The sequence below is a fragment of the Pieris napi genome, chromosome Z, assembly GCF_905475465.1.
Source record: "Pieris napi chromosome Z, ilPieNapi1.2, whole genome shotgun sequence".
NCBI lineage: Eukaryota > Metazoa > Arthropoda > Insecta > Lepidoptera > Pieridae > Pieris > Pieris napi.
The window spans coordinates 11,023,097-11,043,402 of NC_062259.1; the positions used below are offsets into that span (position 1 = coordinate 11,023,097).

At 33.8% G+C, this 20,306-nt stretch overlaps 1 protein-coding gene across 1 annotated transcript in view; it reads left to right on the top strand.

Moving 5' to 3' along the window:
- The window catches only part of LOC125062760 (sodium-dependent dopamine transporter-like), a 28,898-nt gene extending 10,096 nt beyond the window's left edge, over positions 1–18,802 (top strand). The window contains exons 5-12 of the mRNA XM_047668880.1: positions 2,118–2,232; positions 2,711–2,839; positions 7,419–7,742; positions 8,556–8,675; positions 11,405–11,599; positions 17,324–17,467; positions 17,635–17,763; positions 18,637–18,802. Coding sequence (XP_047524836.1) covers positions 2,118–2,232; positions 2,711–2,839; positions 7,419–7,742; positions 8,556–8,675; positions 11,405–11,599; positions 17,324–17,467; positions 17,635–17,763; positions 18,637–18,786 — 1,306 coding nt within the window. The 3' untranslated portion in view covers positions 18,787–18,802. The remainder of the gene's footprint in view (positions 1–2,117; positions 2,233–2,710; positions 2,840–7,418; positions 7,743–8,555; positions 8,676–11,404; positions 11,600–17,323; positions 17,468–17,634; positions 17,764–18,636) is intronic.
- Positions 18,803–20,306: the final 1,504 nt, after the last annotated feature.

The window sequence follows — 20,306 nt, forward strand, 5'->3', positions numbered from 1 at the left end:
TCTGACACTATTGTCGACACTCGAGTGGTAACAGACATCGGATCAGTTTAAGTGAATATTATTTATAGCTTTTTAAAATACATTTCGCATGATTCTTGGTTTTACGAGTATTTGAAAAAAGTATAAAATTAAATATAAAAGTTGTTTGAATATTTATTCATCTATATATATAAAAATGAAACCCGTTTTCTGTTGTCACGACATCACATGAAAACGGCTCGACCGATTTGTCTGATTTTTTTTTTTGTTGTGTTTGTAATTGTCAGGAGAAGGTTCTTATAAGAGAAAAAAATTGCGCGGAAAATTAGAAAATTCAAGAATACTTAACCACCATACAATTCGAACTTTTTGGTGTAACCTTATGGCGTTTGACATAACACAACATTGACAGAATGCGTGCTGCGAATATCGTTCAAAATAAATGCTTCGATCGGAGTTATTATATTGATAATATAATAATATGCGAGCCAGAAAAACAAACAAAGAATGTTGTATAACATAAAGCATTAGAATAATAAACACTTTGTTTCTGAAATATTTTTTAATTCATTATACCAATTTGAAATCAATATTCATAGTTAAGACAGGACAACGTCTGTCGGTGCCGCTAGTAGAACAATATAAATGAAAAAAAAAAAGGAGTTTGTATATTTATTGATAAAACAATATTAAGAATAAATATACGTAAGTTATTTTAATATTTTGTTTTGTTGCGTATAAGACCCAGTAAAAGATAATTTTCATTACGAATAAGGAGGGCTGTAAGGGAATGCAAATTATAGTAAACTATAAGTAGCAGCACATCACCATCATCACCTTTTTATCATCAGACATCCAGGCACACAGCGTGGTTCAGGTGGAATGTCAAACAGATAATATGTTTGACATTCTGAGGGCTCGCACTACGTATTTAGCCACATCGTTGCTCGTTCGCACCGCTAAGGACTTGCCCCGTGCTTCATATTTTCAATATAAAAATATCAGTGATTCGAGAAGAGCAATTGACATTTTTAGGCAGGTGTAACTTTAGCCTGTTTGTACTTTATAATATGTAAAATCTTACAGATGAATCAGTGCTACAATAAAATGAATATATAATATTTCTATACAATTTATCAATAGAATTTATATCATTAACTTAAATTTATAAAATTTAAATTATTAATTAAAATACACTTAGTGTATTTATTTCTATGAATTTTTCTTTCGATTAGAAAAAGATGTGGGAAACGTTACTGAAAAATGTGTTGTATTCTCAGTCGTTTTTCAAATGTTACCTCGTTTTTTATTTGTTCACAATTAAGTTACCACAAAGAATTAGCTGGCCGTTGATAAACTCTCGCTTTTAATAATCAAGTTAAAAAAACAAGAAAGGCACGCAGTTGTCAATCGTATAGAGAAATTAATATTTAAATGGAACAACGGCAGGAGTTAGACTGATATATACTTTGGCTTTTAGTGTGAATACAAAAAAATCATAGCATGCAAAAAATACTAAGGATACCTTATTTATAAATATATATTGGAGTAATTAATATTCAAGATATTTATTAATCAGAAAATTGTACCAGTGAGTCTCTAAGAAAATTATAAGCAAAAATAAATAAGTTAAAACGTTTTCTAAATGAAAAAAAAATGTAAAACCCTTTTTAAAGAATAAACATTTTTTATTAATAACAAAAATACAGTCAACTTAAGAGTCATTACATAAAAATAGCAACATACATACACTATATAATAGCAAAACAAAAAATATTATAAGAAAACACACACAAACATCACTTACAATATAATATAAAGGAAAAAGCATTACTTATGTAAATATTCATTTCCGCCAAGTTCTGGAATGTACTGACTATCGACATAGCAATTTATTGGTACGGTTTAAATAACTAATGATCTTGAAAATTTAAATCTCGATTACTTAACGAATGATTTAGGGAGAATACGAAAACAAATCTTTATCAAATACTTCTAGGAATCAACCTTAAATTATTAAAAAGTACTTGATGAAAATGCTTTTTATAACAGAACTAGTCAAACAAGTAGAAACTCAGAATCCAACAATTTATATCGGTCACAAATCTGTTCGTAAAGTTTCAATGCATATTTTTCAGAAAACTCTTCATAAACTTTGATAGAAACAACCTATCGACAAAGTTCTTCATCATTGCGATCGTTTGGCTGTTCAATTTTTTTATCTCAACAATCGCTGATAGAGCCCTTTTGAAGGTATTTATTTAGAGATATGAATATAAGAATTGACTCTAATGGTATGACTCATAATGTATGTAATTTCTATGTAATATTCCTTTTTAAGCCATTATATGTATGGCAGAATATTTGTACTTTACATTGTACCAGTAAAACATTTTTGTACCATATTCTTGCAAATAAATTAGTTATGCCGAGTTTCATATTCAGTTCGAAATAGTTCCGAATATTATAGTTTTTTACAATCTATTGATGCCTGTATCTATTTTTTTATATTTTTTAGGCAGGTTTCCCTTCACACACATTTGAAACTGTGCACATCGAAATAAAAATCCAATGATGTAAAGCCGTGATTCCATCGCTCTCCGATATCGGTGTTTTGTGGAAAACGAAATATTTGCCCATTTAGTTTTTCTCAGAATTCATCCGTTATGCTTATTTTTATTGAAATTCGAAAAATCAATTGAAACATAAGATATTGTGGTTTAAATTGCAGCTATTTAAAATTACTTTTCTTTGGAGGACGCTATCAACGCTCTTTATTGTGATTGTGTTATTATGTACTTCATACACCACGACGGCGTTCTACCAAATATTGGACTTGACAGAGCCAAAGAAAAAATACGTGAGTAAATTTATTTGAACATTTGTTTAAAATATCAATTTTGCATGCTAATTATGTAGATGACACGTTAGCTTTTGTACAAATAAATCATAACGTGCAGTGTTGCTAACCTATTATTATCTAGTTTTATTTCCTATATATAGTTGTAACGCGTTTCGTTGTGTTAAAAATCTTTATGAAACGTACGTGCCCCGTTCTGGTCATCCAACAAACTTTTTACGAATTAAGTATTACAAATACACACACTTGCAAACAGTGTCATTTATAAAACATACTAATAGGCCACCGCATTTACCACGACACTCAAATTATACCAATTGATTATCTCAGTATTAAACCAATTCATTATCTATTTTCAAACATACGAGTTTCCTTACTTTTTAGCACATCTTTATAAGCTCTTCACAACTCAGCTGTCATAATGACTCAATATTATATTCGGGTTAAGTTCTATATATAATTTAAATTCAATATTTAATTATGGCCCTGATTGTTAGTATTTACAAGAAAGATATTTTGTTAGTATTTTACATACAGGATTTCTTTGGTTTGATTTATATATTTTTTTTATAGAACAAACGGGCAGGAGGCTCACCTGATGTTAAGTGATACCGCCGCCCATGGACACTCTCAATGCCAGAGGGCTCGCGAGAGCGTTGCCGGCCTTTCAAGAATTGGTACGCTCTTTTCTTGAAGGACCCTAAGTCGAATTGGTTCAGAAATACTTCAGTGGGAAGCTGGTTCCACAAAGTAGTGGTATATATATATTATAATCACAAACTTAAAATACACACACTATTATTTGAAGTTTATAAAATTATTCATTCGTTCCACGACAAAGGACCTACCCTACATACCTGTTATGAAAACAGGCTCAGAGATTCGTATTTATTAAACGTAATATTTAAAAAATTGTAAATTTATATCGTATTTGTTAAAAGTAATGTTACACCCATAAAACTTAGACTAAATACATAAGCTAAGACTTACATAAAATTTAATACTTAATAGTTACTTATTACAATTTAATATCAAGCGTAGGCGAAGGCTGGCTCATAGTTTACGCTGTCATAAAACAAGGTAACCTTAACCTTGTAACTAGAATTTTATTAAGTTTTGTCTAGCTACGAGAATATTTATTTTAAATTCCTTTGAAGCTTTTCACAGCGGAAAATGCTTTTATTAAAATGTCTTTAGACTTAATCTAGCAAACTATATTACCTTTGAGTAGAGATTTTTGTACAAGCCTTATTTGTTGTGAAAAATACTAAATACCATTTTAGATTTTATTAGTTGGTTTTACATAACGTTATTGATGTTTGTGTTACTATTAATGCCTATTTGAACGAAGTATAATTAATTCAATGATTTCAATAGCTCAAAGGCATTTATTAGACATGTTAATTATTATAATATTATAGTGAATATATTAATTCAATTTATCTGACCTACAATTTATATGTTCGTTAATTAAATATTCGATGGAGTGAATAATTGTATGTATGTTGTATTCATAAAATTATATAATTAATTATGCATTGATCTGTTACATTTATGAACATTTGTATTACAATAAATTTAACACTAGCCGAACCAAGTAAGAGTGATAAAAATTAATATTTTTTTATATATAAACTCGATTGAAGTAATGTGCACTTTAATAAAATAAAGCTCTTTTGTTTATGACAATCGTTTAGACTAAAAATTCTATAAAATATTGAGTTCTATGAATTTAAACCTTGAGTGTTTAAATGTATTGATATTTTAAGATATTTCAAGATGTTGTTAAGTATTTTATTAAACCATAAGTGTTAGATAGGTTTTTCTTACCTTCCTTTCTTAGTTATGGATGTCCACTCTTTTGAATACTAGATGAATGCTAGAGCGATGAGAATCGTTGGTAGAAATTGAGAACTTTTAAGGCCTCGCTTAACATATTTATAAAGCTTTTAAAAGGTTCTCTTGATGCCTATGAAAATAATAGATATCTTTAATCAATTATTTAACACCGGACTGTAGATTGGCTTTCGCTTAAATTCATAATATTACGAAATAATTCCTATCAAGAGTACGGCGCATTGATCGTAGGTAATATTTTTATTGAATAGTATTGATTAATGCCTACAAACCCGCTTTATTAATAGTTTAAGCAGATGAAGAATAAACTTAAGGAGAAAGAAATTTGTGTGAACGTTGCATGCTTTAAAAATAAAGTATGTCTCGTATGGTTTGTCTTCTGCTGTGCCAATTGCAGCAACTCTTCCGCAGTTGCAATACCCGTCTTCCTTCCTTCTACCAACACCCCGTATATCCTGGATTTTACCCATTGTAATTAATTAACGAAGTTGGTAGCGGTCGAGGCTCAACACGTGGCCCAGGTGACTTTAAAAATTATGCTTCAAAGAAATGCGTTCTTATTGTGGGGAAGATAGTAACATTCTCGTTACCATGGAAACAATGGTTTATTGTATACAGTACTAAAATACTTCTCTTAAGATGGTATTAGAAAATCCCATCCTGTCAATGAAATGTTGTTAACATAGTTCATACACGTGGTCCTGCGTTCAATATGCAGTAATTAGAATATCGGGTTGTAAAGTCAAGGTTAGCACAAAGTTGAGAGCTCCATTACACGATTCTGATGGAGTTTCAAACTAAACGTTGTATATATAGCGTAACCTCTATAGAAAGCTATTCAATTAGTTCAACAGCAACTTCGTACGAGGAATATAACGTAGTTCTCAGTCTGTTTAAATTTTCTTGTCATTAAATTAATAGCCACAGGATAGTGCGATGTGTCGCCATGATGGCGTATCTCAACTAAATTTATTGTACTTATTTATTGGAATTGTTTTAGATATTATTATATAAGGGAATTTATTCGGATTTAGCACAAGCTATGCCAGTTTGTATTTAGGATTCAAGCTTTTTATAAGTAAACTTCTTCTCAACTGTGAATGTGTTATGATTTTTTTATCTCCTAAATTGGCACGTTTTAGTCGTCAAAAACTCATACATAGAAAGGATTGTCTGAAGTGCCCAGTTTTCAATATAACAACCATAATTAATATGGATAATATCTATTAATACGGGATTATATTCTAGATGTTCCTTTCGACTACTAATTAACCACAAATCGGGTAAATTGGTAGCGGCATTAGAAGCAGTGTATTTGCACTATAGGTACTCGTAATGTATTTGTTTTAATGTAATTTGTGTGGGATGGTTTAGACCTACACCAGGAAAAAAAGGGGTGCGTGTACTTATGTACGCGCGTAAGAAATTATACTTCTTTGGCTTTCTTTATTTTTTTTAAATTTGAAATAATTAATAATAAATATTTAACGTTAATGATTTAATAATATTTAATATTTAGTATATTATTCAATTCTTAATTAATATTAATTATTATTATTATTATTGATTATTTTATTATATTATTCATTCAATTTAATAACTAGGTATGTTCCATAACCTTTTAACTAAGTAACAATAGGTCTTTATGAAAAAGCATTGCTAAATTTCTTTGAAAAAATAAAGGTCATTATGGTCATTCAAAATTCTTGGCATAGCTGCTAACTTCACGCATATTCTATTTCTTTTTACATGTCTTATTCCCATCTCGCTCGCGCACGCTCGGGGCCCGGCTGGTTTAAAAACTTCATACTGATAATTTTGTGTCACGGTGCGCGCGCACCGTAAAATGTCACTCTCACCAATTTTTTATAACGCGCCTAAAGAAGTATAACTACAAAAATATTTTTAAAATTAATATATACTGGCTTCGTCTCTCACAACCACCGTCTCAGCGGTAACCATTCACTGAGAACATATTTAAGTCAATCTGTTTAATGGCCGTTTCCGTACTTGATACATTCACACAACGGCCATATTCGTCTTCTATAAAATAATCTATAATAAGTTTAATGAAACGAGAAACGTGGAACTGTTATAATTAAATGGTGTTTTGTTAACCCGTATTAATTAACTTTTATGATAAATTCAGCACAAAGTAATTGAAATGAGCCCACGTAATGCCTCACCGGATTATGTATCAAAATTAAATAAACTTCAGGAGTGTTGAACAAGTATTCATTAATTAAAATATTAATTATTATACTCAATTTATTTTTATTATTTACTTATTCAAGGCATTAGTTATTTATAATCATTTGTATTAATGTTCCTTGTACAAAAAACGTGACTTCACAGACCTTTAAAGGCGCGGGTAATTTCTACCCATTAGTAGCATGGTGCACATATATTTATGTTACTGTTATGGGTACATTTTTACCATAGGTAGGTAAACGTTTCTGTATCGCAAGCACTCAGGGCCTTTAAGCTATCTAATAAGAACGAATTCTTTTTCTCCTATGAATAAACATGAATGCTGTGTGTCTCCCATTATCCTCAACGGATAGCAAACATTTCGCGCTAGAATGCTTCTAAATAGAGAAATTCATAAGTGGGCAATGATTGTTTCAAATTGAAATAAAGTTTTCAGTAATGGAATAAAAACCAATCAGAGAAGCATTGACATGAAACTCGAAGTAATTTAAAATAAACATTTTGATTTCAGCCGTCATCGTTGAGTAGAGCGAACGAAATATTCGGCGTAGGTTTAATTGGAGTTTATGATTTTGGTACGATGTCCCCATTTACTATGATTGACACGACAGTTGTAATTTTCACTGTTGTCACTACAGCGATTGCGTTCGCTAGATCGTTTATAGTAAGATCGCTTTATTCAGCGCTTTCTGGCTGCATTGAAATCAAGATAGCTGTTACGCCCCATTATTTGCTCTTCGTTATGATACCGCTGAGCGTCGAATTTATGGATCTACATAAACTATATGTGTTCTACGTGTATTTGAACTTGACCGTGGCTCTTGTACCGGGGCTGGTATGTTATTCAATACTATTAAATTGTGTAGTTACAGATATGTTTGCCGTAATTACTGTTGGAGAATATTGTGTAGGTATATTTGCGGTTTTAAGTCTTATATGAAAAACAAACTATGAATTATTGAATATTACTTATACTATTTAGTAAAGGTAAATAAGATTATTTATCATCAAATCAAATGCACCTGTGGTGTTGCACTTCCCTATGTTTTCTTTTTAATAGTTAGGTATTGATAAGCTAATTAAACATCGTAGGTTAATTAAAAGTAGTGAATTCTTTTTTTAAGAACAAACATTAAATTAAAATAATAAATTAAATTATTTGTAAAATATGTGGCTAAGTGCAGAACTCGAAGACGTCTGGACCAATTCGAGTGTTTTATTTTATTCTTTGAACTCTGAAAAGGTTTTAAAGAAGGAAAGTTTTGAAAAATAAAATAGTTTTTTTAGTATTTTAGTATTTGGGTTGGAAAACCGAAAAATCTGTATGAGGTAGCATAGCAAAATGTTCTTAGTAAAACTAATCATATTAAGGCGGAACGAAGTTTGCGGGGGCAGCTAGTTTTTAAATTAAAACAAATGCCGTTTCATATTCATTGATTCACTATATTTTTGTTTCAATAGAATCTTGTATCAAAGCAAGTAAGTCTTTATTATTCTTTTTATCAATCTTGAATGGTTTAATTACCGTATTTAATGGTTCGTTCTTATTCAATTCATTTCTGATTGTCTTAAAATTAGCTAAATTTGAAAACCTCAAAGATAAATTAAACTATACTTTTACATATAACTTTGTAATGTTTTTTTTCAGGCTATTCTGACTTTAACCATATCGAAATTACTTCACAATGAATTCCGATCCGTAAAGTATATTTACATTATTGGAATATCGTGCTTTATGGGGTTTGCGCTATCCTTGCCTTTGACCGTGGTAAGCGTTTTTTCTTCTATTATATACGAATTTCAATTTTTCAGGTTTAGAATATTTTTTAAAGCGATAAAACCATTATTAACTTTTTTTAGAAATCGTATTTTCATCGCAATTTTATATATAGTCGGCGTTAATATTTCAGAAGACTATCTTTTCCTTACAATTGAAACAATTTTTTTTAAAGACAATTCACACCAATTTACCTAGTCCCATGCTAAGCTGGTGAAGCTTGTGTTATGGGTAGTAGCAACGGATATACATACATATTATAGATAGATAGACATATAAATACATATTTAAACACCCAAGACCTAAGCACAACACCAAATGCTCATCACATCGATGTTCGTCTCAGCCGGGGATCGAACCTGGGACCCATGGATTCGCAGTCAGGGGTACTAACCACTAGACCAATGAGTCGTCAATCAACTCCAATCTTAATTTCAAATATAACTTTTACAGAAAAGCACTCGAAATAACAAATCTATTTAGAGTACATTAATGTAAATACACTTCAGATAAAGGGCATATTAACACAGTGTTTCCGTCATAGCCCAAGACCAAACATTTTTCAAATTAGTTTTGTCAAAATCAGCAATCTTGTGCTTTGGGATATAAAATTCATTTTTAAGACAAAAATTCTAGAACAGTAGCTGCATTTGAACATAGATTAACCCTTGTTTAATCCATGAATCTCGTTTAAGCCATGATTAAGAGCATTATTAATCTACGTTGAAACTTTTTAATTACATTGTATTAAAAATATTGTTAGCTTCCGCTAATTCCGCGGATTTTTGTATTATACAAAGAAAACGGTAAGGAATAGACGTATATATTTACTAAGCCTTAAGGTGGGAACTGACCAACGTTACGAGGTGTAATGTAACACGTTACACAGCGAGCATTCGTGCAGTCAGTACGTCGTGTTACGGGGAAACCAACAACGAGCCGCTCGTTGCTAGCTTAGAGTGCTCCACCCGGCTGTAGGTTTTTCGGCGAATCCTTTGACTGTTACGCGGTTCAGTCAGCACGCGTCGTACGTCGCGAGTGATCACGATAATGATTTTCTATAAATTGTGTCTTTTTTAAGTACTTTTGGTCCAATTAAATTCACGAGTTGTTCAAAATCGATAGGAGACCAGTAGTAAATTTGGTGTCCAGTAACGTTTTTTCTTCTTATTAATTTGGATGAAACAATAATAAAGTAGAATCAAAGATTCCAACGGGTTCTCGCTGCCGGCCATCTCGTGAACACTGGCGGCGAAAGCGGAGCACAGAGTTTTGACGAGCATGTTACGCCGATTTTAAAACAGCGCAACTAAAATTAAAGGATTACAATAAAACTTAACTTTAAAGCTAAAAGCAACGCTGCTTAACTTACAAAATATACACAAAAATTGAAATAACAAATTAAAAATAACGTTGCTGAGTTTATTCCTCGAATTCATAAAAGCTCTCCACCTTTTCTACCTGACTTTTATAAATGCAACTATTTTGATTTAGTTTTAGAGGATAAATGTTGTATTAAGTACGTTATTTTAACTTCATTAAACAATACTTAAAACAAATTCCATGAGATATTGGAACATAAATAAAGTATTTATTTCTTGGGAGAAATAAAAGTTATACATACGGGGTAGATGTATGGGCTGCCAAATTGCTTAAGCTTTCAATAGAAACTATCTAATATAAAGAATTTTCGTGTCGCGGTGTTTGTGGTTAAACTTCTCCGAAACGGCTTGACCGATTCTCATGAAATTTTGTGTGCATATTGGGTATAACTGAGAATCGGACAACATCTATTTTTCATCCCCCTAAATGTTAAGGGTAGTCCACCCCTATTTTTATTTTTTATTTTGTTATGATACAGCATTAAAAAATACATACAACCCCTAATTTTCGTCCCTCTACGATCAACCCCTATTTTTTATTATAAATGATAAACATGGCTAAACGACGTTTGCCGGATCAACTAGTAATCTATAAATATTTTGTTTCACGATAAATGATCAGAGTCTATTTATGTTAATCGTTTCGTGACATAAACCTTTTATCTTGGACTATGAAATATTGTGTGCTAGCAATGCTGAAGTCAGGGTCAGTTCATTTCCTAGGATATCGATAATTTCCATTGAAGCACTGTTCAACTCGGTTTCTCTCTTTGTAGACGAATTTCTTTTAAATTTTCTGAAGTGAAAGTCTTAATGCTATTAAAATAACGCTGATTTTTTACAATTTCTACTTCCTTTTTTTGGCTTTTCATAAGTGCTAGGTTATTCTTGCTTAAATTAAATCTTTTCAAAATATATGTATGTAACAAAAATAATGGAATTTATGTATTGTATATATAATATCTTATTAAGTCCTGGTTTCTACGTATATATTAAAATATCAGCGTCCAGCCTTGCGATTCTGTAACTCACTTTCCGAACTCACACAGCGGTTTTCGCAGCGGCGATCACGCTCAAATCAGTCGTGAAGCAGTCATTTTATGATTTGGCATTCTGATAAACAATAAACTACAAGCTCCCTCCTTATCAGAATGCCAAATCATAAAATGACTGCTTCACGACTGATTTGAGCGCCGCTGCGAAAACCGCAGTGTTAGTTCGAAAAGTGAGTTACAGAACCGCAAGGCTGTAGTAGCTTTTAAAAAATTTCCAAGATTACTTTTAAATATAGAAAACAGCCGTTTGATTAAAAGATGAATATATACTTTTTAATTTCAGTTGCCAATAAATAAACTAAATGGGCTGATGATTGGCCATAAGTTCAGTTCTTTGTACTTAGGCGGTTTCAAAGCTTTGATTGTCATGTGGATGTATGGAGTGAAGAAATTTTCAGCAGATATACAATTTTGGCTAGGCTTTAAGCCAACTGTGTACTGGAGAACTGTTTGGATGCTTTTACCTGTAACATTTTGCGTAAGAGTTATTTTATTCATGTTTTAATCCCAAAAAGCTAGAGACATATGTGAACACATTGTTCAATATCTCTCGCATAGATTGCTAGTCTATTCTCAAAAGCTTTACCGGCAAAATCAGTTTCGAGAACTGATGCAACAATACGATTTTAGAAGAAATTCACGGTCAACGTGGACAATGCTTCAAAGCGTTCATTTCCTTTAATAAAAGTGGACGGTAGCGTATTTTATTTCTAGTGATTTCTCCTCAAAAGGAAGGTGAACAGGAAAATAAAGGTCACGGGTCTTTAATAAAGATATGTTGTACAAGTACCTCAGGTTTTACTAGTTTATACATTGATTCTCTTACGTTTATAAGGGGAATATTTAATGGCTCTTACCATTGAAGTGTACTTGATTAGGTTTTAATGAATTTTAAATAGAAACCAATCAGTGCGTGTCTGTTGATGTTATTGTACAAATTTTCTATACATTACCCCGTTACACTGTTGTATTTCCGAACCAATTCGACTTAGGGTCCTTCAAGAAAAGAGCGTACCAATTCTTGAAAAGCCGGCAACGCACTTTCGAGCCTTCTGGCATTGTTAGTATCCATGGGCGGCGGTATCACTTAACATCAGGTGAGCCTTCTGCCTGTTTGCCTCCTATTACATTTAAAAAAAAACATTTTCTAAATTGTAGGCCTATATGACTCAGTCAAGGTTTTACATGCCTATTGTTCACAATATCATATACTTCCGCTTAATACCCTTTACAGTTAAAAAGTACAACCTTTAGCTCAATCAGTGGCAATACGTGTATTTAATTTACCAACTTTAAGAATATGTTGTGATATTTTTAATTAAAATTTTCTTTTCATAACCATTATGTTTGTACACGCCGTCTCTCGTATACATTTCACACCTAAAAGGTATGTTTTTCATTTCAAATGCACATCTTCGGCTCACTGAGTTATTGATTTAACGTGTTGTTCTTAAGATTCAGTCATTTTGTAATATTCATAAAAACCTTACACAAAACATCAATACTGATTGAATTTGTACAACAACAATTTTAAAATTTTGATTTATAGGTACTGTCGGCTTCGTCAATTATTTCTATATCACTAATTTTTTGAAGTGACAACGTCTTATAATTCTATGGAGCCGGCTGCACGCACGACAAAACATGACTCATGCGGCGTTACCTCGCTCTGAGGCGTTCCATTTAAAATTGACATAATTGTATTTATGCGTACAAATAAATGTAACTTGATCAATTCAATTGTGATTTCCATTTACCTCCTTCTCTATATCCATACAAAATACCTATCAAACAAATATTTTTTTTTTGTTTGTAAAATGCAACCATACCATCAATATTTTTTTATGACGTTGTCACGTTCAACTATCGTCAGTAAACCGACTTTACAGACAATCGATTTTTTTTAAATTATTTTTGAACAAACATTATAAAAATATATCTAAGGTCATCCTCGAACTTTTTCTGTACTAAAATACTACGCTTTACTAATATATGTAGTCAGTCGAATCAATTTTGGTTCACATAATCTACACACAGTTACAGATAATTCAATCACAAATGTATCAACACAAACATAATTCTATTGAAATGAATAATTCGATTCAATAGAGGCATTGGGGATCAGTTTACTCAATAATTCTTGTTATCAGTGCAATTCTGTGTTCATATCAAAGGTAAATGTCATAGTTAAGATCAATTATTCAGGTATTCTAAGCGTTAGTTGATCAAAAGCTTTGTTCTGTGTTATAGATTTAGATTGTTTATTGGATAGCACTACACCTAACTAACGTACGCTTCTAATTAGAGTACTGAAGTATTTCCGAACCAATTCGACTAAGCCCGATCCCAATAATCAATCCACACTCTCAGATTGTTTTCAATCAGACTGTGACAGTCGATCGATCTCCAATCTGCATCCCAATAACCAAAACCTACGAAGACAATCCATTTTTGGCGACGGATAAAATGGTCTTTGTCGTTCCATTTTATCGGGTTTTCACTCATATTTGATAATCAATGTAAACAAAATAAATAAAACCGTACAAATAGTTTTTTTAATTATATAAAAAACTGGTGTAAGCTAAAATCTGTTATAATTAACTGTTGAAATCGAGCTTTCGTCAATTGTCATTTTCATAGAAGGGTATATCCACAGACACCGATACGACCTCCAATGGATAGCTTGTATCGACAGAAGGCTATTACAATCCGTCGATTGGTTATTGGCACACTTGTTACAACATTTGAATTAAGACTACTATCTCAGATGGTGGATTATGGATTGAGATAGTTTATTGGGTTTGGGAGTTAGGTAGGTCAAGAAAAGAACGTACCAATTCTTAAAAGGCAAAGCGCTTGCGAGCCTTCTGGCAGTGTTAGTGTTCATGGGCGGTGGGGTGGTATCACTTAACATCAGATGACCCATAGGCTTACAACCTCTTCTAGGCAAAGTATACGAAAAAATGATAATCGCTCGGCTAAAGTGGCATCTAGTCCCGAAAACCTCGAAAATCCAATACGGATTCATGCCCCAGCGGAGCACTGAAGACGCCCTATATGACGCAGTCACACATATACGCGCAAAGCTGAAACAAAAGAAGATACTAACAATCGTATCACTCGATATAGAGGGCGCATTTGACAGCGCTTGGTGGCCGCAAATTAGAGTCCGACTGGCAGAAGAACAATGCCCATTAAAACTAAGGAAAGTAATGGATAGTTACTTACACGAAAGACAAATAAAATTAACCTACGCTGGACAAACGGTTGAAAAAGTAACTAACAAAGGCTGCGTTCAGGGTTCAATAGGGGGACCAACAATGTGGAATCTAATATTGGACCCGCTCCTACAGGACTTGCGAAATGGTGGTGAGTACGTCCAGGCTTTTGCGGATGACGTCGTTTTGATAGCGGAAGGAGAGACCGGTAGTGAGATCCAGCAGAACCTCAACCTAACATTGAACCGGATACATAGATGGGGTATCCTAAACAAACTGAAGTTTGCGCCACACAAGACCAAAGCCATGGTGGTGACGCGCAAACTGAAGTATGATACCCCACGGCTAAATATGAATAATGTACCGATACAGATGGATAAGCACATTCGAATTCTCGGAGTTGATGTGGATGCTAGACTCACGTTTAACAGACATGTGGAGAGGGTATGCCGGAAGGCCATCCAGATATATAAGCAGCTGGCCAAAGCCGCGAAGATCGAATGGGGACTAAACCAGCAAGTTATCGCGACCGCGTACACTGCCGTTATTGAACCAATCGTAATGTATGCGGCCGCGGTGTGGGCTCCCGCGACAAATAAAATCTGTGTACGCAGAAAACTAAATCATCTTCAAAGGGGCTTTGCCCAAAAAGTAGCAAAAACTTATAGGACGACATCATTACACGCAGCAACCCTACTGGCCGGGATACTTCCACTAGACCTCCGTATTCAAGAAGCCGCTGCCTTATACGAGATAAGAAGGGGGGTCAGCACGGAAATACTGGAGGGCGAAGAATTAGAGAGGAGAGTGAAATACGTAGATCTCCCACACCCGGCGAAACAAACAAAACTGGACTACAAGATGCTCACCAATCCGGAAGAAATCGAAGGACACGGCGGCACACAAATCTATACGGACGGCAGCAAAACAAGTATAGGAGTGGGTGCCGCTTGGACGGAATGGAAAGATGGAATGGAAATAAATAGCAAGATGATTAAGATGGCGCCCCACTGCACAGTTTTTCAAGCTGAATTGACGGCACTACGAAACGCGACTAGCCACATAAATAAAAATAAGCGTGACGCTAAAATATACAGTGATTCTAGGTCAGCATTAGATGCTATTGTGAGTGGACGATCTCTCGATCCCCAGGTAGCCGAGATCCGCCGGAGCCTGGAAGAGTGCCGCAAAAGAGGAACTCACATAAGCCTCTTCTGGGTAAAGGCGCACGTTGGTACGCCAGGGAACGAGAGGGCGGACACGTTAGCAAAAGAAGCGGCGGAAAGACTAAGGTCAAAACCTGAATACGCCGCATACCCCCTGTCATATGTAAAACATCAGATAAGGCAAAAGACTCTAGATGTATGGAATGAACGCTACCTGGGGGGTGAAACAGCTGGAACTACAAAATTATTTATCGCAAATGTTAGAACTGCGTACAAATTAATAAAAGAGAAGCGTTTCACACCCCAGATGGCGCAAATTCTTACAGGGCACGGAGCCTTTGCACATTACCTTCATAGGTTTAAAATTAGGACAAGCCCAGCATGTGACTGCGGCGATGAAGAACAAACAGTAGAACATGTGCTCATACATTGCCCTATTTTCGCATCGTCCAGGCACGACCTGGAGCAACAAATGCAGATGACTGTAGACCGTAACGGCCTACAGGACATGTTAATAAAGCACAGATCGTGCCTGGAACGGTTCTGCGAAAAAATTGTGGAATATATAAAGGCGGCAAATAAAACCCCAAGAACGGGTCTCGCGAGGAATTGCGTCCCGGCTCGCCCATGAATATTGTTAACAAAAATATTATAGATGTAGCCGGGGCGTCTTTCGCGAGACGTGTGATGTGCAAAGGTCCCTGGACAAAATGGCAGGGGAGTAGAAAAGTGATATATTATAAAAAAAAAAAAAAAAAAAAAAAAAAAAAACATCAGATGAGCCTCATGTAATATAAAAAAAAGTTTCACATGTTGTAACCGTCTGTTTTATTGATAGGCCTGAAATTTTTTCCTGTGGCTGTAAAGTGAATTTTAAAATATTGTGAAAATAACAAACTTTGTGGATTAGTTCACGATATTCAGAACTGCGTTTAAACATGGATTGCCACATGATATTATTTATAAAATTCAGCTTTAACAGCATATAAATATGCATATATTTTCTTTGCACTCATATTATGAACTATAAGCAACTGCATTTAAGTGTGTACTTAAGCCTGAGATAGATCTTCACATTCTAGAGTTCGTATAACTTCAAGATGCGGCTCAACAGTTGAATGATTCGAGTGGTGCCAACACTTTTTACGACTCTATAAAAGAGGTTTATAATGTGTGTCGGTTTTACAGATTCCATTGTAAATAATCTGCGTTTTTTAATAATCTTTTTACTAAGCATTTTCTATTGTGTATTGTATAAAAAATAACAAATAATTGTATGATTATGTGTTGATTATAACGGTGTGATTTCCGATGTCTTTCGAATAACTATTTCTTATTTTTCTTACCGTTCTTATGTATTATTTGTTTAACGATTATGACGTCTAAATATTTATGTAACAAAAATACGCAATTTTTAACGCAATAATCTGATAAAAGACATAAGGAATTAGTATTAAATCGTAAAAAAATAGCAACATTTGGTGTCATGCATAATTTTATAGATATATAGTTGAATGTCATTCATTCACCATCAACCAAGTCAATTTAACAACAGAGCGCGCTCACAGAATACTCACCCACTCACGCGTAGATGAGCCTTCCACCCGGATTCCCTGGCAACAATGACGACGCGTTTGCTTGTGATTGGTCAACCAAAGCTCTAATCCAATCACAGGCAAGCGATTCGTACTTCCTAACGGAAGTACGAATTAACTTCCAATAATAATTGCGAATCATGTCAGCTTTTGTTTATCCTTCTTTTAGCCATACTATCCCAAATTAAAAGGTCATTTGTTGAACGAATAACATTTCTTACAGGTACTGATTGTAAATAAAATTAACGAGCTAAGCAAATTAAATGATTTACAACAACAAATTTTAGCAATTGTTTGGGTTGGATTTTCGTTTTTAATTGTTGCTGTATTTCAAATTAAAACGATTGCAAGATATATTTTACAAAGCGTTAGTATTTAATTATTCTATCTATATTTCTTTTGACCTTACCTTTTCATATTTCATTTTATACATGTATCGGTATTAGTTCAAATTTGGAATTGTCTGTCCAAGATATAAATAATAATTTCTAAAATATATCTGTATATGAATATTAAGACACTGTTCGTTTTTAGAATTTATTGGGTATATTGCGCAGCAGTACAAAATATGGCCCAATCGATCCCGATGACCGGAAGCGAAGGAAATGTTTTGACGAGACAATTACGAGCCGTCAATGCAGACATAACTGTATAATGTTATCCGTGAGTTGAATGTTAATGATAATAAATCCTGTGACGTTACACATTTGATTTTTTATCATAGAAATGTAGGTGATCTATGTCTGTCACGGATTTTTGTCGCAAACAGAGAGTGAGGCTTAAACAGTTTCAGGCTAATTAATTCATGTAAAGTGTATGCCTATCACTTTGGGATAATGTAGCGGTGACTTTTTTAAATCGGTCTAGTAAACTTTATGTTTATTCGATACAAAATACAAATTTCGCTTAATAATAGACTGAAACATTACCGTAACGGTGAGGCTAAGGTCATTTTTAATTAAGCCGAAATTATTAAGAAAATCTTCGCTAGTCTATCTCATTTTGCTTCTTCAGTTACATTATAATTACGCAATATACAATTAGGATTTTAACGAACGTCTTAAAGCGCTAAAAGCTCGACATTATACACAAGGAACATCCTTTGTTTACATTTCCACGTGTATCTCGTACATGACGGTTGTGGCACAAGGTTAAAGGTGTATCTTATTACACAGTATTGAATAGCCGCTAACGATAACTCGATGCGCTTGTAGTGTAAATTCAATATAGGTACTATCTAGAATAAGGATTAGGATAGACTAGAAGAAGGATTAAGTTTTGTAAGGCTACACGGACCTTGTGTTCGAGGAAATCTGCTTTCCTTATTCGAATTTATGTTACGTGTCGTATATTAAATTTTATGAAGAAATCGATATGAAGCTTTTATGAAACCCTATTTGATGTTGTCCAATATGTGTTATTACTTTGCAAATATAAATGGAATAAAATATTTTGAACTAATTGAGGTTTTTAAATAAACGTTGATTTCATTTTGTTTATTTTAGTTTATTAAATGTTGTTATACATTTTTTTCAGGAAAAATTTGAATGTAATCATTTACCGTTGATATTCAAGCGTCAATCAAAATCAAGTAATGATTCGTCTCTGAGGCATATATTCGACGCCGGCGCAACAAGAAACAGGCCCTCAAGTGTGGTTGATATTTCGTATAATAACTATAATTAATATTGTATATTTTTAAAATTAAATTGACTATATATTTATTGTCTTTGGTATGCCTTCATCTATAACAGGTAATATTGTTTACTTTAACCGTTTTAAATTCCGATGCAGAGGTTAACTTGTTTCTCGCGAATTTATATATACCCAATAAAATTTACTTATTGTACCATGCTCCATTTTAAACATGGATTTTCTTACGTATTATTTTGGTTATCATAACCATACCATAAGCCTTTTAAAAATTCAATCATCAGACAGAATACCAGACGTGTTCTTTATCTTGACTGCGATAGATTATCCTTAAAAAATTGAGAAAGTTGCTAAATATCGGTAACAATGTGTTCGTATAAAATTTAGTTAGCATCATGCCGTATATTGGCCTAGTGTATTCGGCATACGATTCTTAAGCAGGGTCCACACTATGCCGCGGTAGGCCGGGCGGGTTGACCCGGGTGGGCTAAGCCGGGCGGGTACGTTCGGGCCGCCACGACGTCCACATTGAAAACGAAGCCAACCGGGCTATTTCTACCTACATTATTTAGTTTCAACACCAAGACTGGTGACTTAGTTGAAGAGTACTTAAAATGAACAATAAAAAACCCTACTTAAACAAACTGAATCGAAAATAAAATAATTCGTCTACTTCGGTCGGAGGTTTAATTGTAACTGAAGCCGCTCGGGGCGCTCGGCACGTCCCCATTCTATATTTTTGTTCGGCTCGGCTCGGCTTCCTTTGATCTGTACCTACTTTATGCGGGTTGGGATCGGCACGGCCCGGGCCGGCATTTTCTAACCCAGCAAAGCCGCCTGGGGCGTCTACATCAACGCGGCTTAGGCTGCCCGGGTCAGCCCGCCCGGCCTACCCCGGCATAGTGTGGACCCTGCTTTAGCAGTCGTAGGTTCGAACCCGGCTGTGTAGCAATGGATTTTCTATGTGTGTATTTAGGACGCGTACGGGGAAAGAAAACATACTGAGGAAAGTCATTACTTAGATTCAAAAAGACGACGGCAGGTGTCAGACACAGAAGGCTGTACTTGTCGATAAGATAAAACAAATGAACACGAAACAGATCCAAAAAGGTTTTAGCGCCACTGGTAATTTTCAAAAGGTACTTTAAGCATCTTATTAACGAGAAAGTACTTCTGTACTCAATATCGAAGAGAGATTAAAACTTAGCATTGAAGATGTTTCAAAGTACTGAGGCATCGTAATTTATCAGGGTATAATAGACTTTTGTTGCTTTAAAAGTTCTGCTAGGAAACTAACAAAGTTGCAATTAAACTAATAATTTTATTATTTTTTCAAACATAGTTTAATAAACTATACAATTTAAAAGAGAAAAAAGACTTTGTTGGTACTTCTTCTCATTCATTCTAAGCCCCTGAATTCAGAACTACTGTCACTATCAAAGGTAATTAAAAAAAAAGGGTGCGTGTACTTATGTACGCGCGTAAGAAGTTATACTTCTTTGGCATTATTAAAAATAGTTTTTGATTGCAAGAAAATAATTAATTACAATTAA